A 23,868-nucleotide genomic window follows, 5' to 3' on the forward strand; every position below is an offset into this window, starting at 1 on the left:
TATCCGCAGCTGCTCTCCACAGAATAATGGAAGATAACTCATGAAGCCCTCCAGTGTTGAACAATATGCAGGCGTCTGCAGAAATGTTCTTTGCTTAGTGTGTAAATGATGAATCTGAATATTCACTCTGTCTCTCAGTGGCAGTGTTGTGGGGTAACTGGCCACACAGACTGGCATGATGCCCTGCAGGAGAAAACCGTTCCAGACAGATGCTGCCAGGAACACTACAGAGAGTGCGGTCGCAATGCCACTAACGTCTTCTGGTCACAGGTATGGCCTTTATTATTTTATTTTATTTTATTTTATTTTATTATTTTATTTATTCTCTGATGTAAATGTTATTTTATTTTAATAGTTTCTCAAATGTACATTTTATTTAAGTTTCTCTGATTTGTATTGTATTGTATTTTATTAATATTTTATTTTAATAGTTTCTCTAATTTAAATTTATTTTAAATAGTTTCTTTGCTTTTATTTTATTATTATTTGATCAGTTTCTTTGGTGTAATTTTATTTTATTTTATTATTATTATTTATAGCAAAAATGCAGACCAGCTAGACTCATTTTCAGCAATCAAACTGATTGTTTCAGTAGATATGTTAGTGTCAATATATGTAGGTAAATATTGCGGTTTATTGGTGCATATAAATAAAAAATGATTAATAATTTAACACTGATAAGTTTAATTTGGAAACATGCCTTGATTATTTTAAACTATATTATACTGTATTTAGATAATACAGAAAATATAAAAAGTAGTTAATACAGAATTATTTCGTTAAACTACAATGTTTTTGACTCAGTTGTAGAAATGAGATTTTTCTCTTTTTGTTAGCTAGTGTTAGTAGTTAGAAGTAATTTAGAAATGTACCTGGGCAAGTTGCCATAAATACTCTGTGATCATCCAGTTTGATAATGTAACTGTATTTCCTGCTTAAATAGCTTTAATTTAGTTAGCTACTCTTTGTTATTATCTTATACGGTAACTAACTACTATTATTAATATGGTGCACATTGTAAAGTTTCAGATTTTATAAAGAGTTTCAAAATAGCCTCCCCAACTTTACTCATAATGTTACTACACACTTTTGTGGGCCAACACACTTTTCTTTCTGACTCTTAGGGTTGCTATGAGAAGGTTGAGGAATGGCTGAACGACAACAAACATTTGCTCGGAACCATCGCAATGTGTGTGCTGGTCTTACAGGTACAAACATTATGATTAGACTCATCCTGGAGTGTTTTGGAAAATAGCTGTGCCTCCAATGATGTCACATCCTGTTTGATGCACACCCATGCTGATGCCATCTTCTCTGTTCTGCAGCTGCTCGGGATGGCATTCTCCATGACCTTGTACCAGCAAATCCACAGGGCGGGAAAGAAGTATGATGCCTAGAGGAAACCCCAGTGTTACACTACAAAAAACTCTCAGAATACCTAATGTATTGTTTCAAGCCCCGCTTCATGCCATCACAAACTATTACCAGTGAAAATTAAGCTGTATTTTTTTTCTATCAGATTTAATTATGTAGAACAGAGTGTAGATATTTTTGCTTGGCTGCTGAGAGGCTAATTTTTTTTGGCCTGAGGGCTAACAGCAACTGTGAGATGAAAACTAATGAAGGGAATACATTGTGAGAAGCAGTTATGGATGCAGCTGTTAAGCCAAACAGTCTTGGAAATAGTCTGATAATGTATGAACTGTAAAAAAAAAAAAGCCCACATCATGTAAAATCGGATATCTGCAACGCTTGTAAGAGGATACATTCACTATTTCTTTATTGGACACTTGTGTACACGTAGGCGCCGTTCCCTTTGCTGATGTAATATATCAATCGCATGCTGTATATATTTCACATTCACATAAGAGTACTGTACAATTGCACACAAACAATCCTTTATCTGATAACTTAAGTGTTAGGGAGAGTGGGGTAAGACATGTCACCCCATTAATCTACCAAAAATGCATTTTTATTATCAGATATTCAGACAGGCTCTAAATGTATTTGTTATATAAAATATAAAATGAATATATATATATATATATATGAAAATATATATTATTATAAATATATTGGCTTCAAATATTCCAATTATTTTTAAGGTATTTCAAATTGATTTTACATTCGAAAAGTGTCACAGCTTACCCCACTCTTCCCTGCTTTCATTTGTTTCAGTATGAATGTGTTTATTTGTAAAAAAGTATGTTCCATGTATGAGAGGGAGAGTCTGTCATCTGCTCGCTCTGGGGCTTTGTGTCCTGGTGACTCTCTTCTCGTCTCTGTCTACTCTCTTTGTTTTCTCACTCACTGATCTTTTCAAAGTGCATCTGTACTGCTGGGAGGCAAATGAGCTGTCCTACTCCACCTACTGTCAGGGAAGCGAGGGAGATGAGATCAAAGGATGCAGGATATAGAGGTTAGGAAATCGAGGGGGAGAAAGACCTAATAATGGCCTCTCTTGAAAACAAAGAGTATCATGCAATGGCACCTAAAAGAGTGCAATGAGAGTTAACTTATAAGCCATAACCTCTGTAAACGGTTTGTCGCTCCTGTCACTTTCCTAAAATACATTCCTACTCGTATTCAGTTTGTGAGTGCTATAGGTATATTTTGATCCACAGATTAAATAGTTGCATCTTTACACAGTATTGAATTATCAAGATAATTTATTACCAAATGACATATCTGCATTACTGTTTAATCAATATATTATTTTAAATAAAAAGAAAAAAAATGTTTGAAATAACTTGTTCTTGTCTGACATGAATATTACAAAATAACTGCCTCCAAAAACTAGGTAAAATATGCAATATTCATATTTCAGCATACATTACAGTGAAGCAATGGCAAGCTGAATAAAAATAAGGATTTTTAGGAAATACATTGTGCAGACATGTTGAATGCCTATTAGTGCCCAGTTTTATGTATTGTTATGCTTATATTTGCGAGTGCAAACGTAATTTGTCCGTTGGCTGTCAATGTTTAATCAATATATTATTTTAAATAAAAAGAAAAATTTTTTTTAAATAACTTGTTCTTGTCTGACATGAATATTACAAAATAACTGCCTCCAAAAACTAGGTAAAATATGCAATATTCATATTTCAGCATACATTACAGTGAAGCAATGGCAAGCTGAATAAAAATAAGGATTTTTAGGAAATACATTGTGCAGACATGTTGAATGCCTATTAGTGCCCAGTTTTATGTATTGTTATGCTTATATTTGCGAGTGCAAACGTAATTTGTCCGTTGGCTGTCAAGTAGATCTCACACCATGGGATATTCAGATAATTGGTCCCTTTTTCAAACTTGTGGACTGCACTCATTTAGGGGCCATCGATTTTTTTTTTAGGTAACCAAGGAATAAGCCAGGTGAGTCACATCTTGTGTTTACATATGGGTGTTACAATATTTTTCATATTTGTAATTCATTCTACAAGTCATTGACTCTAAAAAGACTGTGGACATTTACTTACATGAAGCATCTTTTAGTGAAATGCCAACAAGCAACGTTCTCAGAACTTCGGCTAACGTTAAGGTTCTCTCAAAGTTAAGAACAAATTTTCTTTTAGTAATGTTAATATAATGTTCGTTCAGAGTCTTTACTAATGTTTTAAAAACATTAGCACAAATGTGTTATTTATACATCATTCAAGGAATGTTTTATTTCGGAAATGTTTTTGTTGGACGTTATCTAACATTTTTTAAATATTACAGAATGTTTAGAATGTTCAGAGAACAAATGTAACATTCCCATAATGTTTGGAAATTTATCCAATGGAAAGGTCCCTTAATGTTTAAAAAAATGTAAAACACTTAAAAAAATGTTCAGAGAACATTCAGAAATACAGTAATATTTTCTGAATGCTAGCAGAATGTTCTTATGAACATATTGTTAGCTGGTCTGGAGTGTTTTTCTGTATGCTTTAACACACTTGCTCCATGTTTAAAGCACTCTTAAAGTTTATTAAAGCATAAATGGAATCGGAGTAAAACAACATATTTCAACATAACTTTATACAGCTCGAAATACACAACAATACAAAGTAGAAAACAGTATCGTCTCTTGTTCTCCTCAGAGGAGAGATGTGGAGAGAGGATGGACCTCTCTAATTCATAAAGGAAGGGGCTTTCTTCTCTCTTTTAGATCTGCTTTGTGATATTTGGCAATGGCGTTGAGATAAAACTAAAGAAGCTCTGTGTGGAGGTAAGTCTCTCTGTTTCTATCTGTGGGCCAAACACTAGATATATCTGTATGAATGCTAGTGTGTGTGAACAAGCAGGAAAAATATACCTTAAACATAAAGAAATTCTCTTAAACATACTTTTACACGCATACCAGCAAACGTACAGTTTTTCAGGCTTACTTTACAGTATAGTGGTTTCAATTGTTCACACACACCATGATGCAAATGTATCTCTGATGTCTCTGTGGGTGAGATCGTGGGTGTATTGTTATTATATTGTGATGTGTTTCAGAAAGCAGTGCTTTGTAACTTTTGAAATGTTTTAGCGGTATATATGTGATACAGTTACTTTATGGGGCTAATTTTATTTTAACTAGAGAGATTTACTGCTTTTTGACACAACACATTGTATTGAGACCCTACAGAGATAGGTTCTGAAACATTAGACGGGACGGCTGGAAATATTGAGAAACTGAAGAAGGAGTGTCTTTCTCTCCATCAGTGGCAGTCCTTTTATTTTTCCCAGTTATCCCCAAACCCATCTCTCTGACTGAGAAGACTTCAGCTGTACTGACTCACTGTTGTCTCCATCTGCCTGCAGCCAAACAAAGGTAAATAAAACATCAGATGAAAACAAAAACTATACAAAATTTATTTTAGGTAAGCACAATAAGCATCTGTGGCATGTCGATTACCACAGAAAATATGTTTGTATAATCTCCAAGTTATTACGGAAGCCTTAAGAGGCCATGCATTATTTTTTAATGTCTTGTTTTTTTAGTTTGTCATGATCTCATCTCAGCAAAAGTTTTTTGGTTTTTTTTACGTCTTGTTTCTAACAAAAGCCATTTCTGCAGCATACACGACCATTCAAACATTTGGGGTCTGTAAGACTTTTTTGTTTATCTGATCAATAAATTAAAAAAAAAACGTAATATTTTAAAATAATATTACAGTTTAAAATAACTGTTTTCTATTTCAATATATTTTAAAATGTAATTTATTCCTGTGATGACTATAGAAATCATTCTAATATGCTGATTTTCTTATTATTATCAGTGCTGAAAACAGTTGTGCTGCTTAATATATTGGTGAAAACCATGATACATTTTTTCAGGATTATGTGATGAACAAATTTAAAAAGAACAGCATTTAAAATAAAATTATTTTTTAACATTATAAATCTCTTTACAGTCACTTTTGATCAATGCAATGCGTCCATGCTGAATAAAACTATTACATTTCTTTTTAAAAATTTGCCACACTTTTGAATGTGTAGTGTAGTCTATATACTACTACATTATGGGTGAACGAATCTGTATTTATTTTAATAGAAAATATCTATTATTATTTTTATTATAAAATATTACCGTTTGTTGCAAATTTGTGTTGTGCCGCCAGTAATTTAGTAATAATATCAGATATCACATGATATCTATGTATGTCGACTAGTTATATCCATAAGTACATCATTCACTTCAATGAATATAATATGTATAAAATAAATAAACATATATTGAGAAAATCTGGTCATGGCATCAAGCTCATAGCAATTAACTGACCTTGCTCGCGATAGCTTTCAGTTTACCCAGTAAAGAAGGAGTATTTGAGTAAACAACATCGTCCTCATTCTCTTCCCCCTCTCCCTCGGCTAGTGCACAGCTGTCCGCAGCTGGCAACTCACAGTCCTTATTGGCCGACATCACTAGCCTGGAGTATTTATATTCAAGCCTGTACAAAAAAAGAAAAGAGGTCAAAAATCAAAAAGCACTTTTTGCATCTCAAGCTTAACTTCCATTGACAGCTTTGTTACCTTTTGTTCTTTTTCCAGAAATAGCATGTGAGACAAACCAAGAGGACGGCCATGAAGGCTCCGCCCCCAATTCCGACCTTCACCCATAGGCTGACCACCTCACAGTGGGCGGAGGTCTTGTTCGGGAGCGGTACCCCTTTGGTGCAAAATTTTGGTTCGTTCCACACATAGAGGGTGTCCTGTTATGAGAAGGATACATGAAAAATCAGAAAGATGCCAAATAAATTGTATGCATTTGTGGAAAGAGAGGTACCTGCACTCCTCCTTTGCACGCTCCTTCTATCGAATGGTAGTCTGTTTCAGTGCAGAGAGGACAAGCGCTAGAGCTCTCCCAGAGGAAATGGAACTCACAGCCATTACATGTTCCTGCTGGGCACTTGCTAAACACACAAACACAATTAAAAAGTGTTTTTTCGTGATTAACGTTACCACATTGTCTCTTCTTAAGCAATTAAAATTGTTTGTAAATGTAATTAATCAGTCCGACAATTTTTGTGGATGCTATTTGTAGCTGAATGATTCATTTCAAGGCATTCCTAACCCAACTCGCACGCAAAATCAACATTTCTCATTTCACACACAGAAAACGTACATTTGAAAATGCAAATCTGCAAGCATTCAATATTCATTGCATATTTGCAACTGGCCTGCAAACCTCTGAATGCTCTTTGTATTAGCATTTATATTAATAACGGTGTTTCACTCATGGGTAATATTTCAGCTGTTGAGCTTCGATGATAATTCACCATATACAAAGAATGCATATGATGCAAATTTGAAAAATGCTCATTTTTGCTACACGTCCCGTCTGTGTTTTTAAAAAAAGTTAATTATCCGTAAAGAGCGTTTTTCTCCATTTACTGCGACACTCTGCTATGCACATTTTAATCTGTTTTTAAAAATGCAAAAGCATTAAACATATTTAATGTGTTTACTTGGTCCTAAAATACATACATTTGCAAACAAATACAGATAATGAACATAGAAACACATGCACCTTGGCACAGTGAGCTCCCCAAGTGCACTCTTCTCAGGATTGCAACGCAGAGTCACGACTGTGCTACGGCCGTTCAGACAGGATGCTGTGGGCTGTGGAGAGCTGAGGAGAATTGTGTTATAAATGTAATATCATTGCACACATCAACTACCTATTTTAAACAAGTTAATCTTTCTTTATTTACCGATAGAAGAAGTTGATATCTGGAACTTTCCATGAAGACTTGGGGAAGAGGTCTGAGCTGACAGTGACCCCATCCAGACTATTATCAACAGAAGCTCCTGAGAAATGGAAGCATGAAGGAAGTGAGACGAGTAAGCAGTATAACACCTCTACTCTGAATGGAGCTAAACACAAAAGTGCCATATAGTCTTTATTATACATCACATATAGTGCACCAACTTTTTACTATGAGGGGCCAAAAATCAAATATGATTACAATTTGTACAATATTACAATTTGATTGTAATATATCCAACTATATTATATTAAAATTTAAATTTTTGCATGCATATTCTCTGTTATAGTGCATATACACACTTTATTTCAAATAAATGCTGTTCTTTTGAACTTTTTATTCATCAAAGCATAAAAAATGTACCACAGTTTCCATAAAAATAACTGAAGACTGTAGGAATGGCTGCTGAAAATTCAGCTTTGCCATCACAGGAATAAATGACACTTTAAAATATACTGAAATAGAAAACAGTTATTTTAAATTGCGATGATATCTCACAATATTACTGTTTTACTGTATTTTTGATCAGATAAGATAAGAGAGTTTTGATAAGAGACTTCCTTCAAAAACAATTAACAATCTTACTGACCCCAAACTTCTCAAAGGCAGTGTATGTTAAATACCATTAAAGAAATACACTCACCAAGGAAAGTGTCAGCCAGGCTGATAGACTGTGATGACAGGGATGTTCTGAAGCCCCGTCCATCTGCAGGGATGATGGTCGATTGGCACACAAAAGTCTGGACGAAATTGTTAAGGTCAGCCGATTCATTTTGCAGGTCCTTACTGGACAGATCCGTGACATTGTCAGTGCACACCGCCACCTTCCTCCCCTGCCACAGAAAGCAAATATGCAAGATGACTTTGTAGATGATCTTAAGCCATTTTCTATCAAAGCAATCTATTTTTAGTCGGCTAAAGATAGAGATGTTTGCATGTGAGAGTACCTCAGCCCCACACAGACTGATATTAAACTGGTGGTAGTATTTAGTTCCCTTGGATGTGAAACTAGGCCCGTTCATGATTGACCCCACTGAACTCAAGGCACTCAAGTCGTAGGTCAGCGTTTGGTTCAGCTCCATATGCATGAAGGTGCAGTCGTTAAAACACAAAGAGTGCTCCTGGACACACATAAAACACATTTTGCATGTTATACAGTGTTAAAAACCAACATAGTCATGCATTTTCTCTTGGTCTTACTCATACTTTGTTGCTCTTGCTTCCAGGACCGCAGGGCTGACAGGCCTCCTGGCCATAAATGTGATGCCCAGAGAGGAAGGTGTTGGACGGGCACTCCTGGCACTGGTTGGTGTCTTTGTTGATGAAGTGTCCAGCAGGACAGGGGACACAGGAAGAGCCGTCCCGCTGACTCATCATAGCACAGGCGTGGCAACCAGACGCTGAGCCATCCATCGCATTAGTCACCGTGATCGAGTAGATCTTTGCAATGTCATTTACATACTGGCGCACCTTGGAGAGAAAAACACAGCGAATGAGAACTTTTCCACGTGACAAAAAGGTACTTTAGACTAATTCCTGTGATTTCTAGGCGAATACTTACATCAGAGGCTTTGTTGGTGCGTTGGAAAGCCCATGTGTAAGAAACCGAAGCATTTTTGGTCATGATGTGGGTGTATGCTTGTCTCAATTTAGTCCCTACCCATGATTCTACAACATTTGTGCTCTTCCTGTTGACATCCTATGGAGAAAACACATTGATTCGGTTGCAGAGTAACTTGCAGATTAATTCATTATAATGACTATTTTGGTTCAATTATTATCTTACTATCATAAAATAGAGTTCACAGTCTGCGCTGCAGTTGGTCTCGAAGATAAACGTGATTTGGCCGAACTCAGTAGCTGAAGCATCGTCCACAGAAGTAGGAAGTCTGAGAGAGAGAGAAAAAGAGAGGCCACTTGTACATGTTCTATGTACAACCAACATTTTAACACTGGAATTATAGATCTGACTCACTTGAATCCAGGCACTCGTAAATTTAAGATGAGGTAATCATTATCTGAGCCGCCCACTCCACTACAAATGTGGTCGCCAGCCACCTCCCAACCTACAGAAGCAAATAGGCATCGGGTAACATGTTTGACCATTCTTTTCATTCTCATTGTATAATTATTATATAGATGCCATATTTATGTCTTCATATTAATTGAAAGACTACACTGAAAAAATATGAATGAATATGTTCACTCAGAAATTGCTAGTAAATTTCACAAATAATTACATTTCTTACCATTCATTTCATCACATTTGGAGTTGCCCACATTAAAACAAGAAGTTTTCATATTCCTCGGCAGGATGTTCCACCACTTGTATTCATATCCTAAAGAAGGTTCGGTTCCTCCCGGGCATCTTTGACATTCTGTGCCAAAAGGAATCTTCTCCATTATTCACCAGTACCAGTAAACCAACAGTGTTGCATAATACACGAGTATGTATCTATGTTAATGTATGTCTATATACCTGTGGTGCCATCAGAATAAGTGCCTTGACGGCAAGGTAAACAGGTGGAAGAGTTGTGCATGTAGAAGCCTGGATTGCAGGGTGGACAGTCCTCTTTCTCTCCAGAAGGGGGCAGTGTCACAGAACCAGTCACATTCTCCACACACACCTGAGGCTCCACCCACCTGTACAGTATCTGGGTCTAAAATAATACAGCAATATAAAAGTGAACAAAATATCCACACATAATTTACAACAGCAACAAAAAAACATTCAGCATTATAACCTACCTTGCCGTCACTATCACAGGCCGTGTGGATTTGAAAATAGTCTTTCTCTGAACAAGGAGGTCTCTCTTTACACTGTGACCATCCCTCCTCTAGAACATGTAGAGAAACATTAGGGTGACCATACGTCCTCTTTTTCCTGGCCAGGAGTTCTAAATTGCCTAAAATTTCCAGATTTTGGCTTTGTTTTCCTATTGACATGCTCTTTGCAGTCCTAGAGTCCGATTGAACAATTATGTACAATGCCTGCTTGCTATTGGTCAAACTACTTCATACTTACTGAAGGTAATAACTGAAAAGTAGTTTGACCAATAGCAAGCAGGCATTGTACATAATTGGAAAACAAAGCAAAACCCAGACATTTTAGGCAATTTAGAAATACCGACCAGGAAATGTCCAGGAAAAATAAGATGTATGGTCATACTAAAAACATTATAAACACTGAAAAAGTGTTTAAGTTACTGGATTGTATTGGATTCATGCTAAAATGATCAGAACAGATCAGATGCAGATTGTTTGGTAAAGCAAAGAATGTAAGAAATCATCTGAATGATTGATTTTTGTGTGTTCGTACGGGAGTACTGTGTCTTGGAACATGGTGTACACGAACTGGCTCCCTTTCCAGAGTAAGTGTTCCTGGGGCAAAGGTCACATGAGGAAGAGCCTGGGGTTTTACTGAAGGTGCCCGGCCTGCATGGAAAACACTCTGATGTGTATGCCACACCTGCTCACAAAACGTGTAAAAAAAAATATATATGACCATAAAATATCACAACACAAATTGTTCAGACTGCATCTGAATTGATTTGTCATCACCTCAAAGGGTGTGAGACACAAAAGTAGACATGATTTAATCAGAATCTCACACCTTCGATCTGGATGTTCTTCAAAAGGACCGGTTTCACTGGTTTCCCACCCAAGAGCATTCCTGTGGTTCTCCAATACAGAATATTAGTTCCCGACTTCAGATTTACCTGTGACATGCAAAAACAGCTACATTAGACATTAATACTGCATAATCCTTAAAGCGATAGTTCACCCAAAAATGAAGATTCTGTGATCATTTTATCACTTACATTTTGTTCCAAACCTGTCTCTGGAAAAAAAGACAAGATATTTGGTAACTAAACAGCTAAAGTGTTTTGTTATCAACATTCTTCAAAATATCTTATTTTTTGTTCAGCAGAAGAAAGAAAGTCATACAGGTTTGGAACGTCATGAGAGTAAATAATGACTGAATTTTCACTTTTGGGTGAACTATCCCTTTTAATAAGAACAAAATATCCAAGATGACTAACCATATGGGTTCCCCACTCTCCATTAGTGGTGAGTTTGATCCATTTCTCACTCCCTGTCTGGTCCATCTCCTGACATTGGTCATTCTGAATCTGCACCAAAAATTAAACATTATTTTTAGAGATAAATGTTCACTTCAACACATTTGTAGAAAAAAAAAGATGTATGAAGTAAAACACACAAAGAACTCAAAGAAGATGTTGCTGTCGACATATTGATAGTCAAAGGAGACGGATCCCTGCTTCATGAGATGCACCGCGTACACCAGCGCTACTGTGCAGTCATCACGATTGGATTCCAAGTGAGTTCCCTGAGCTGTCCATGAAGAACTGCAATTGAACAGCACAATGTAAACAGACAGATCCAGATCAGAAAATACACTGCAAAAGATTAGAGAATAGAATATGCTGGTATATATAAACAGAATATACTTGTTGCAGGTCATTGAGTCGTCCCCTGAACCTCCTGAGTCCATGTATGTAGCCAAACTGCTGAATCCCGCAGGAATGGAGTCCCACTGATCGAAACGCACGCCGCTGCCCAATGAATAAGAGCCGGCCGCACATGATGTGCACTGCTGGGATGACATCTCTAAAAACTCCCCAGCTTCACAAGAAAAAGCTGTACAACAAGTAAGCATAGACTGTGTTTGTTTACTGACACAATACCAAGGATCTCAAAAGTATTAGGACATATTTAAATTGCTTAAATGTCATTGCTTTTGATAGCAAAATATAAAACCAAGGAAACGTTCCCACAGTGTGCTTGGCTAACTTTCTTTAGGTTAAATGTCACTTGGTTTGATATTGTAAGTAATGCAATGTATGTTCATTAAGAGTGTCTATATGTGGTTGTTTTCTTACTGCAGTCTGTGCCTCTGACAGGTTCTGGAAGCCCCGAGCAGCTCCCCTGTCTGTGAGGAATGGCAACTCTCCATCTGGAGCCCGTGCTGTCACACTCTGTGTACTCAAAGTAGTAATCTGTCTGAAACACACATACAGATATCGACATATTCAAACATTTACATAAAACACAGGTTATGGTCAATAAAAGTAACCTTTTTTTCGTAAACCAGCAAGAAAAAAAAGTAGTATTTACAATCTTTTAATAAATAGAATTTTTAACATATAATAATATAATATTATACAATAGTATTTTTGAAGATTTTTTTTTACATTTTGTAATGTTACTACTGCTTAATGTATGAACTGTCTGAAACACACATTCACACTGACATATTCAGACATTTACATCAACCACAAATTATGGTGATTAAAAGTGACCATTTCATAAACCAGTAAGGATAAAAAGTTTAATATTTAGAATATTTTAATGCAGAATTGTTTATTTTTTTATTTTTTTTTAGCTTTCGCCACTGGAACAGCTTATCCCAAAGTTTACTTTACCCCACAGCTACCATTCTGTGTTAAAATACATACATACATACATACATAAATACAAAATCATGGGCAAAATTTATTTTGACATGCATAAAAAAGGTTTTTAGAAAAAATAAAAAGTAAATAAAATAATAAAATGTGTGCTCTTCTCAAACACAGGCAGCTTTACAGAAAGTGCCCTGTCAAAACACATGGTCATGTGACATAATTTGTGCCATTTTCTTTTTATATTAAGCAGGCAGCACATCTTATATTATATTAACCCTACAGTTTCCAAAAAACACAAACTCTCAGGCACATATAACAGATTACATATATTGTGTGGGGGGGTGGAGGGGGTGACAGTCTGTCTATCTGCCTTCTGTCCCTGGACAGTCGCCAGGGCAACGGCCAGGAGCCCTGTAACTGTTGTCATGACGATCACTCATTGCTTTTGGTTGTGGATGGTAATGAATTAGAGCCTGATATACACTGATAACAACCTGAAATAATGAGGCCACTAAATACCTCCTGTGTGTGCGTCTTTGTTGACAGATCTGTTATGCAAATCAGTGTGTGTCCAATGCTATGAAACGCAGCGATTGTTCTCTGCTCCTTTAGGGGCCTGCTGCACACTCAAAAGCCAAAATGGACTGGATACACAGGTAAGAGCCATTACATAATTTAGTATACCACCATAATACAGTGTAATGAAGTTGTTGGCTACACTGCCTTCAGACAGTTGATAAATGCATCCCACTGGAGGTGCCTGTCATCTTTGTAATGCTTGGTTACAGCACACACATTATCACTAATGGTGCACCTTCACCTGCCACTGTTACCCAGCCTCCCCCACAAATGCTCTTAAAGGAACAGTTCACCCCAAAATTAAGATTCTTTCATTATTTCTTACCCCAAAACTGTATTTTAGATATATAGCAGAACGTTTTTCTATAGAATAAAAGTAAATGGTAACTGAGGCTGTCATTCTGTCCAGCATCCATCTGTTCATTTTTGGGTGAAGTGGACCTTTAATAACATGCGCGTCTTTGTATGCAAATATGGATGAGGCAAGAACAACACCAGTCTTTTCAAATCAAATAGAGGGATCCAGAGAGGTTGTATTATTATGTTTAAAGTTCATATGAATCCATTCTTACAAGCACTAACACAACTGCATCGCGTAACACACAATAATCGAGCTGTCATCTGATTGGTCAGCTGAGCGCGGCGTCATCATATTATATGATCCTCGTCCGTAACCATTTTAATGGCAATAACAAGATGTTCTTTTTGACTTTTCATTACGCATTTTGTGCATACACATAACCATTATGTTTGTGTATTAAAAATGAATAATACAATTAATTAAAACATGAATAGATAACTAGCATTAAAGACAAGCTCACAATCATATAAGAATAACATTTTAGTATTTATTTTAAAAAGTTAAATGTAGAAACAAAATGTGCCTACGTCGCGACTGGTTTAAAACTGTCATGATAAAATAAAATAGGCCTATATATGTTTTACAAAAAGGTAACATGTTGTCGTTTACCTCTTTACACTGTGGCAGGTTGCCTGACTCTGGTGCGCAGAGGATGAGGGTTACAAAGCGCACAAAATAACAGGATGTCCAAAGCGCCCTCTTCTCCATCTCATAAAGGCCGGAATGAAAGGAACAAAAATAAATGCCAAGGATCCGAAAAAAGATAACGAGGTTTCGTGATGTCTATGCATAAACTAGAGGCTGAAATGCGAACAGGCTGCGCTCTGCTCAACGATAAGATCCTACTGTAGTTGCGCTTACTGACGTCACGCCTGTCTGTCTCCCAGTCAAGTCACATCGGCATCTTTTATTTAGGCCAACTCAGCCTTTTTGCTCAATTTCAGATGAACTAATGATAATGTTCCAAAAATAAAATAAAAACAAATACATAAATAAATAACAAACACTATATAGTTGAACACTCGACGATGTTCTTTTATTAAAGTGACCCTTAGTAAGAAAGTCATGCTGGGAGAGCATGAGACAATACGCAATAAATAATTCAGCAATATTACACCATCACGCAACCTTATTTATTTATTGTCAGGATGAAAAGAAAACAAGGTGAAAACAGGAAACAACAATGCAACTGAGCGAAAAAAAGAAATTGCATAAACATCTGCAAAATCTTTGTATGTGCACACAAGCTTGATTATCTTCCTTCCAGGTGTGGAATATATGTAACTTTTTTTCGTTGTTTATTTATTTATTGCCTTTTGGCCTATGCATGCATTATTGTAAGAACATCACCAGTGATTATAATAATTTTCACGCTATTACAAAGATGAAACAGATTACATTTCTAAATTATTACAGCAAAAAATACAAGCTTGATTATCTTCCTTCCAGGTGTGGAATATATGTAACTTTTTTTCGTTGTTTATTTATTTATTGCCTTTTGGCCTATGCATGCATTATTGTAAGAACATCACCAGTGATTATAATAATTTTCACGCTATTACAAAGATGAAACAGATTACATTTCTAAATCATTACAGCAAAAAATACAAGCTTGATTATCCACCTTCCAGGTGTGGAATATGGCATTTTTGACATTCTAGGACTGTACAATAACTCGAATAAACAAACTCGTTGTTTATTTATTTATTGCCTTTTGGCTTATGCATGCATTATTGTAAGAATATCACCAGTAATTATAATAATTTTCACGCTACAAGCAGGAAACATATATACAGGAAAGTTACACATTTTTAATTCTAAACCATTACAGCAAAAAATGTTTCCTTATTTATTTGAAATCAGTTATTGTAAATCAAATTGCTTTGTTCTGGCAGCGCTTTCCTTGGCAAACAAACAAACAAGCGTGGTTTAGGCATTTTTTCCCCCTTAAAGATATGCCAAGGTACACTTGAATAAGCCATTTAAAGGGGTCATATGATGCGATTTCAATTTTTCCTTTCTCTTTGGAGTGTTACAAGCTCTACAAGCTCAAAGAAGATCTGTAAAGTTGCAAAGACTAAAGTCTCAAATCCAAAGAGATATCCTTTATAAAAGTTAAGAATCAGCCACGCCTACCTAAAACTGCTCGTTCTAACACGCCCCAACATACCTATGTCACTCTGTGGGAAGATTTGCATAACGCCGCCCAAATGTTCACACAAATAAAGTAACTTTTATTCTCACTGTAGTATTGTTGCCGCGGCCATATCCTGAAGACGCTGTGTGCTTCGTTGTGAAAGCGAAACTACTTTGTTTGGTCTTGGCATCATATGACCCCTTTAATACAAGTAACATATTTTCTCCAGGTTTAACAGCAGATGGCGCTGCGGAGACTGCAATTAATGTGAAAGCGTGTTGTGTGAGAGTGCTTACCACATAATAAATCCTTACTCAAAAAGCGTGTTTCGTCCACATATAAGGCGACGACCCACACAAAGGTGCACTTATAAAAGACAAACGAACATTCGGTCAAAAACATTCAAACAGCGTCCAGAAACGGAAGTCACCGGCGGGCTTCTGTAGACACTTCCGCTCTGCATGAGGAGAAGCAGAAAAAAGCGTATCCTCCATCCTGGTATTTGCCTTCATCCTGGTCACTGCGAAGTCCCCGTACCCAAAACAGGAAGTAAGTACCAAAACCAAAGCTAGATTTCACTTTCGCTCACCTCTGTGCGCTGGACTTGTTTCTTTATATTCTACACATGAAAAATAACGCACCGACATCGAATAAATGCCGTCGAGGCCTCACGGCTTCATGTTGCACATAAACATGGCGTCTCATTATTCCTCATCTGCTTAAATTAAATAAGCACACTGGAAGTTTACAACAAGGCATTAATCAGAATGGTGCATACTATGATTTTACGCTGATATTATTCAGCTTCTCCATAAAAATGTTTTAACTGAGGTCGCGAGTCATGCATTTGTGTGTTTTATTCAAGTTTGCTTTGGCTTAAATGTCTATGGTTAAATATATTCAGCAACACTGGTTGCAAGCAAACCGTCTGAATGTTTACATTAGTATAATGAATATCCAGTATAGTACAAATCAAGTGTTTAGGCTTCTCTTTAGGACATTAGAAGTGAGTCTGACTCTGTGTGTATTAACCTGTAGGCTGAGCATGAACACAGGGGATGTCCCAGCCACTGTGACCCTTGAATCCATCAATTCTGTCACATTTACTCAGGACACTGATGGAAACATAATTCTGCACTGCCCTCAGAATGGTGAGATCACAACCTGCGACCCACCTCATGATATTGTGCTTTATTATATTGTATTTGTTTCTATAATGTTCTTGTATGGTTTGGACATGCAGATGGGAAGGATCTGGGTTCAGGCGGGACCACCGAACCTGTTCACAAACGACTGCGGTTGTCCAGTGAAGATGGAGAAGACCCTCAGGACTCTTCCTCAACGGAGTACTCTGTTGTCACTCTGCCAAGTGAGTTTAAACACACAATCACATGTTTGTGCACCGTTTATACTTAAAGTGACTTTTATACCAAATGATAATGCAAAAATTGTTTTCATATCGTTTTCCTAAACTTTCCCGTTAGCCACTGCTCAGTCAAACAGTTTAACCCCAAATTCATGCCTATAGTTGAGTAGCTGTTAGAATATATATATATATATACTATAATATATATATATATATATATATTATATAATATCACTTGCACTTAGTGACAATATAATGCACTAAACTGTAAAGAGGGATATTTTATGAACTGGTTTGTTCTGATTTTAGTTACAGAAGGTGATGAAAGCTTCGAGGTGACAATGACTGCTACAGAAATGAGAGATGGGGAGCTGGAATCAAACGATCCTTCTGAAATACCGGTAGAATTCATATGTTTATGAGTGCATACAGCTTAGTTATCAGCTTTAATTTCTAGCTTTGCATGGATTTAATACTTCATTTAATGTCTTATTTATTTATTTCTGATTTTGTGTATATATGTAAACAGTATTTAGTAAGTTATATATATAATTGTTTATGTACACCTATAAAAATGTTGTTTGTCAACAGGATAAGGATTCTTCTGTCCAAAAGAAAGATAAAGATGTATCAGCTGTCAGTCAAGCCTGGTTCACCACGAAAGAGGATAAAGACACACTGGTTAATAAGGGTAAGACATATTCCCATAGATACAGGTCTGTATTGTAATCCCAGCACAAGAAATATAGGACCTGATATCAATTCACACAGTCATTGTATTTATCATATATCCTCAGGTCACAAATGGAAACAGGGCATGTGGTCAAAAGAGGAGATTGATCTCCTGATGAGCAACATAGAGCGATATTTAAAGGTGAGCATGCTTTATAGATGCATCACATTTATCACCCTCAATATTCATCTGTCTGTGCATCCCAACTCAGAACCGAGGCATTCAGGACCCTGCGGAAATCATCTTTGAGATGTCAAAAGAGGAGCGAAAGGATTTTTACCGCAGTATAGCGTGCGGTTTGAACAGACCGCTGTTCGCTGTATACAGACGTGTACTGCGAATGTACGATAACCGAAACCACGTAGGCAAGTAAGGATGCAGTTGCTTTTATTGATCTCTTAAGCAGATTTACAAACCCAAACTGAAACAATTATATATCTAAAATGACTGGTGTAATATTTGATATGTGCTATTCTTGTTGTTTAGATACACTGATGAGGAGATCGATAAATTGAAGGGGTAAGTTCAGCCATTAATCTTGAATGCCATGAAGTGTGATCTGAGTTTGTGAGTCTACATTGTCAGATTTGGGTGTGTGTTATTAGGCTAAGGGAGAAACATGGAAATGACTGGGCTACCATTGGGACGGCACTTGGCCGCAGTGCTTCGTCTGTCAAGGACCGCTGCCGACTCATGAAGGACACATGCAACACCGGTAAGTTTTTCCAAATTTTCATTTTAGTGTCCCACCGAAGAGGTCGATTATACCAGGAGAAACATATCTGTTTAAAATATTCACTATACTTTTTTACTATATTTATTATTTTACTATATTTACTATAATATTCATTCATAAAAAAATAAAATAAAAAATAAATCATATATATTGTTTATTTATTTAATTTTACTATAATTAAATTTTTGTTATTATTAATTAATAAAAATAAATGAAAATAATGATATATAAATAATTTTTACTTTATTAATGAATAATAAAATTATTATTATTATATAAATTATAGTAAATTATTTTTTAATGGTTAAATAATAATTACTTTAATGATAATATAAATATAATGCTAATTATTTTTGATAATCGAGTTTTAAAATATATTTATAACATAGAAACAAAATAAATGTAAACCAAACATGTTTCTGTTATGAAAGCTATATTTTAAAACTGAATTATTAAGATAATTAGCATTATATTTTTATTATAATTATAATATTTATTAAGTAACTATTAAAAATATTGTAATTGTTATTTTATTAGAATTATTGAATATATTAAAGTACATTAAACATGTTTCTGTTAGATATTTTATAAAACTAATGAATTATTAAAAATAATTGTTGTTATAAATTATATAGAATATAAATAATATAATATGTAGTACATTTTATATATTCTTTTTTTTTGTATTTTTTAGATATATAGTTGTGAAAATGTGACACTAACATCCTCTTAAACTCCCACGCTTCAGGAAAATGGACGGAGGAGGAGGAGAGAAGGTTGGCGGAGGTGGTTCATGAGTTGACTTGCACAGAGGCAGGTGACGTTGTAACTCAGGGAGTCTCTTGGGCATCTGTGGCTGAACTTGTCGGCTCTCGCTCAGAGAAGCAGTGCCGCTCCAAATGGCTCAATTACCTTAACTGGAAACAGAGCGGTGGCACGGAGTGGACCAAAGAAGATGACATCAACCTTGTTCGCAGGTAGTTCACAGCAAAAGGGCCGGCATGGACGGTATATCTGTTCACAAACTAGTTATGAATAATTTATGATAACTATGTATGAGCAGGATAGCTGAACTGGATGTGGAGGATGAGAATTACATTAATTGGGACATTCTGGCCGGTGGGTGGAGCAGCGTTCGCTCGCCTCAGTGGCTCCGCAGCAAATGGTGGACCATCAAGAGACAAGTGGCCAATCACAAGGAACTTCCCTTTCCTGGTGAGACAAAGTCTTCATAGCTAGCATGTCTGTTATAATGTGAGTTCAGACACTGAAGCAGTGTTTTCTGTGTGGTGTAGTCTTGTTGAAAGGGCTGCAGGATGTTGTGGAGGCACCGCCGTCTGCGATGAACAAGGTCGTGGTGGTTGGTTCCCGATCTGCTAATGCTTCGCCCAGCCCCATCACCGCACTGCAGATCCCTGTCCAGATTCCAGTGCAGATCACACATGTCTGTGAGTCAGTGTGAATGTGGTTTCAGTTTGTGATGCTTGAATTTTGTGGTTATATGAGCTCAGTGCCATTGTAGATTCAATGCACCATTTCCTCTTTTCACAGCTTCTTCAGACGGTGCAAGCGGTACCTCAGACAGTGAAACAATCACGTTGAACTCCGGAGCTCTACAGACCTTTGAATTACTGCCTGTGAGTACCTCAGATTTATTTTGATCATTTTTGTAAAAAAATTTCAAAACTGTAGGAATTATTAAATAATTATAAGCTGTATTTATAAATCATTTGTGTCATTTCCTCCCTAGTCATTTCACCTGCAGCCCACTGGCACCCCTGGAACGTATTTCCTCCAGACAGGAACCAATCAGAGCCTCCCACTCACACTCTCAGCCAATCCCACGGTCACACTCACAGCTGCAGCTTCTCCATCTTCACCAGACCAGATTATATTACACAGCCTCACGGTAAGCCTTATGTGTGCACAACGTTCATTAAAGATTACTAAAACTATTAAAAAACATATTTGTTAAATGAAATAAAATAACAAATAAAAACCAAAACTTGTTTTATTTCAGTTAGTTGCCAAGGCATTTTTTTTTTACATTTCAACATTTTTTATTTAGTTTGATATTGAATTACTAAAATGACTAAAACTAAAACTGAAATAAAAATGTATAAAAGCTGTGTAGACATAAAAACAAACTAATAAAAGTGACAAAACACACTAAAACTAAACTTAAATTATTTTATGAAAAATAAAATTATACTGACAAAGAACAACTAAAATGAAAACTAATTTACAATATTAATAGAAATTATAATAGTATGCTACTAATACTAAAATATATACATTTTGCATATGCATACGTTATGATTTTTTTTAAAACAAAAACTAATAAAAATGACAAAAACAGCAAAATTACTCAAATATAAATAAAAAAGAATTAAAAAGTTTAATAAAACTATTGATAATAAAATATATAAATTTTACATATACATTTGTGATAAGACTAATAAAAATTACAAAAGCACAGCAAAATTACTAAAACTGAACTTTAATTGGCAAGTATTTTGCTTTATTTTAAAATTTAAATGACAAAGAAAATAGAAATAAAAAAGAATAAATTTTTTTAATAAAACTATTGATAATAAAATATATAAATTTTGCATATACATTTGTGATAAAACAAAAAAAGTACCAAATTTAAACTTAATGTAATTATTTTAAGTTTTAATTATTTCAACAAAACTAAAATGAAAATAAAAACTAATTCAAAATATTAGTAAAAACTACAATAGTATGTTAATCATACTAAAATGGTGAATATGATATCCCAAAAATAACATGCTGTCACAAAGCCTGTAATTCTCTCTCTTCTGCCAACTTTTTCCATCTGCATTAGACCGACAATGAGAATGTGACAGTTCAGATGTCCCACCCTGGCATCATCATCCAGACGGTGACCTCAGAGGACCTCTCAGACCCTCTCGGCCAATCAGAGCTGGAGGGAGAGCAGGAGCTAGCGAAGGAAGAGCCTTCACAAGAAGGAGAAAAGGTATCGTCTTCCAAAGCCATTCCAAAAATGAAAGTGCTCTCATGCCACCTTCCTGCTCATGAAATTCTCCTTTCTTTGTTTAGACTCTCGACTCTCCTAAAGTTGAGGAAACAGTAGAGAGTTCTGGCATGGGTGAAGGAGCCGTGCTCATGGTTCCGTCTCCGAGCAGCTTTATTCCTACTAATGAGGACATCAGTGCAGATTCTGTCCTGCCACTAGGAACGCTGACAGGTAATGATGTTAGCTTGCTGGCTGACTAAGTCTGGTAAGTTATTTAGAAGGCTAACAGGTAGTGTAAGCGCTCTAACCATTTGATTTTCCATGCAGATCCCATTCTGGAAAACCAGGAAGAGGGATCAGACTGACCAACAAGACACAAAACACTGACTTCAGAGGATATGTTTCCTTATGTAGGGACAAATGCAGCATGCAGGATCATCCAGACATCATCAAAAGAAATGTGCGTGCGTCAAAACACTTCAGTATTTATTTATCATGCAAGTTCCTGAGCCTCATATGTGTCTCAGTGCAGTTAAAAACATTAAAGAAGCGGCACTTGTTTTTTATGGTGTATTTAAAATTATGTAATACGTTCATTATTTTAAATGTTTTTTTTGTGTGTGTGTGTGTGTGTGTGTGTGTGTGTGTGTGTGTGTGTGTATGTACAGTGGGTAGGTTTAGCAAATGGCTGCAATATAACAAAGAGTGAAAAATTGAAGGGGGTCTGAATACTTTCCGTACCCACTGTACATTTAGATTTGACTAGTTTTTGTAGCCTACTTTCCTGCTTAACAGTAATACTTTGCACTGCTCTGATATATTAGAGCGGTTGTACAAGAATGTTTGCATCATTCCAAATATCCACTAGACTAGATGGCCATAATTTATCAAATGGTTTAAATATTCACCTTACCTGTAAATTAGTGCCTCTGTGTTTATTTATTGAATAAACCAAATTTTGTCACCACGTGCATGTCATTACTATTTTGCCATTGAAATGATCTGTTCTCATTAATAAAATGAATTGGACTTTTGTAGCTCGGAGATTAATGAACAGGGAAGAGGAAATTAATGTTATTGGTTAAATCTTAAATTCTAAACATCTGACTTGTCCCCAAAAGCTGCCTTAAGGTAAGGACTGTATTACTAAGCTAGAATAGCTGAAGTTTTTTTTGCTTGTTTGTTTTGTTAGAGGAGATATGTGTCTAATTTCTGCACCGTAATACCAAATGAAATGGCAAAAATGGTGATTATGGAGGCTGCTTCCGAACATACATGATAAACATCGTTTTAAATGAAAACCAAAACAAAGACCTCTCGCCTTCAACCAGTGTTATTTTAGACGTGTTTATTAATGCTCTTTCATAGTTTTTATTACAATTTTTATTTCGTTTTTATTTTTATACATTATGGGTTTGATTACATTTAAGTTATTTTTTAGTTATTTTTTTTTATTATTTTCATCCGGTTTATTAGTTTTTTTATATTACTATTTATTTATTTATTTATTTTAGTTTTTATTTTATTTCACCTGTTTTAACTTGACAAAGTTTGGGACTTTTATAAGGAAACAGCCAAGCGAACAAAACGACATAAATGTTATAATAGACAAATGAAATGTGCACTGTTTTTATTTTATTTAAATTTTTTACATGATTCCCAATTATTTATATTCACGATTTATAATATTTTACATTTTTATTTCAATGTAATTAGCAATTCATTTAATTTTATATTTGAACAGATTTGTTACGTGACAGCATTAATTCAAGTTTTTTTAAGGGTCAAGATCATGTTATCTGCATCTCCTGCGCTCCATCAAGCCACTCCCATAATAGCTGTCAGCACTCAAATTAATGCACGACTCTACATTATCTGTATAGCATGTGTGTAAGACTCGAATACACGTATGAAGTAATAATTTTATGACGAATAAATCTCTCAGTGAGTAATACTGGCTGTGTCTATAGTATTAAAGACTACACAACATTGTTATTATATTTAAATTAATTTTTAAATGATTATTTTAAATTATTGTCCCTGGATTAGTAGGGCACTCTTGTAATAAAGTAGCGGTGGTAACGGACAGATTTTAAGTATCAATTCTGCTTAAAAAGATGCCATCTAATCCTGTTTGCATGAAATAAGCCTGCTCCCGAGCAGGTTTAAGTTTACAGACCTGTTGCTATGACAGCAACTCCAGGATGAGCTTCGAAGAACCAAATGATCCAAGATCATGCCAAATCGTCAACAATCAAATCCAGCTAACTGAGTTAGCGATGTAC

At 35.7% G+C, this 23,868-nt stretch overlaps 3 protein-coding genes across 6 annotated transcripts in view; 2 read left to right on the forward strand and 1 right to left on the reverse strand.

Moving 5' to 3' along the window:
- Nucleotides 1–1,707, forward strand: part of LOC107656293 (tetraspanin-9-like) — a 19,674-nt gene extending 17,967 nt beyond the window's left edge. For all 4 annotated transcript variants that reach the window (XM_016444060.1, XM_016444061.1, XM_016444062.1 and 1 more), the window contains 3 exons: nt 139–270; nt 1,125–1,208; nt 1,326–1,707. In XM_016444060.1, the coding sequence (XP_016299546.1) occupies nt 139–270; nt 1,125–1,208; nt 1,326–1,397 (288 nt within the window). In that variant the 3' untranslated portion in view covers nt 1,398–1,707. The remainder of the gene's footprint in view (nt 1–138; nt 271–1,124; nt 1,209–1,325) is intronic.
- A 3,008-nt stretch (nt 1,708–4,715) lies between these two features.
- Nucleotides 4,716–14,451, reverse strand: LOC107656294 (UPF0577 protein KIAA1324-like). Its single transcript, XM_016444063.1, has 22 exons — nt 14,220–14,451; nt 12,146–12,266; nt 11,714–11,903; nt 11,464–11,611; nt 11,285–11,374; nt 10,855–10,960; nt 10,561–10,710; nt 9,990–10,078; nt 9,721–9,901; nt 9,491–9,619; nt 9,217–9,307; nt 9,028–9,130; nt 8,803–8,940; nt 8,448–8,711; nt 8,189–8,362; nt 7,885–8,074; nt 7,188–7,284; nt 7,004–7,105; nt 6,260–6,386; nt 6,007–6,185; nt 5,756–5,924; nt 4,716–4,788 (listed from the first exon to the last, which is right to left on the reverse strand). The coding sequence occupies exons 1-22, from the start codon at nt 14,316–14,318 to the stop codon at nt 4,720–4,722; spliced, it is 3,006 nt and encodes a 1,001-aa protein (XP_016299549.1). The 5' UTR covers nt 14,319–14,451; the 3' UTR covers nt 4,716–4,719.
- Nucleotides 14,452–16,027: 1,576 nt separating this feature from the next.
- On the forward strand, nt 16,028–22,207 carry LOC107656295 (cyclin-D-binding Myb-like transcription factor 1). The gene is made up of 17 exons (XM_016444064.1): nt 16,028–16,296; nt 16,786–16,898; nt 16,991–17,116; nt 17,423–17,514; nt 17,705–17,804; nt 17,911–17,987; nt 18,058–18,215; nt 18,333–18,365; nt 18,452–18,561; nt 19,331–19,559; nt 19,646–19,797; nt 19,878–20,030; nt 20,134–20,219; nt 20,333–20,491; nt 21,431–21,583; nt 21,667–21,814; nt 21,911–22,207. Exons 2-17 carry the CDS (start codon nt 16,793–16,795, stop codon nt 21,946–21,948), a joined length of 1,920 nt encoding a protein of 639 aa, XP_016299550.1. The 5' UTR covers nt 16,028–16,296; nt 16,786–16,792; the 3' UTR covers nt 21,949–22,207.
- Nucleotides 22,208–23,868: the final 1,661 nt, after the last annotated feature.

The sequence above is a fragment of the Sinocyclocheilus anshuiensis genome, unplaced genomic scaffold (assembly GCF_001515605.1).
Source record: "Sinocyclocheilus anshuiensis isolate Anshui unplaced genomic scaffold, SAMN03320099.WGS_v1.1 scaffold183, whole genome shotgun sequence".
Classification (NCBI taxonomy): domain Eukaryota; kingdom Metazoa; phylum Chordata; class Actinopteri; order Cypriniformes; family Cyprinidae; genus Sinocyclocheilus; species Sinocyclocheilus anshuiensis.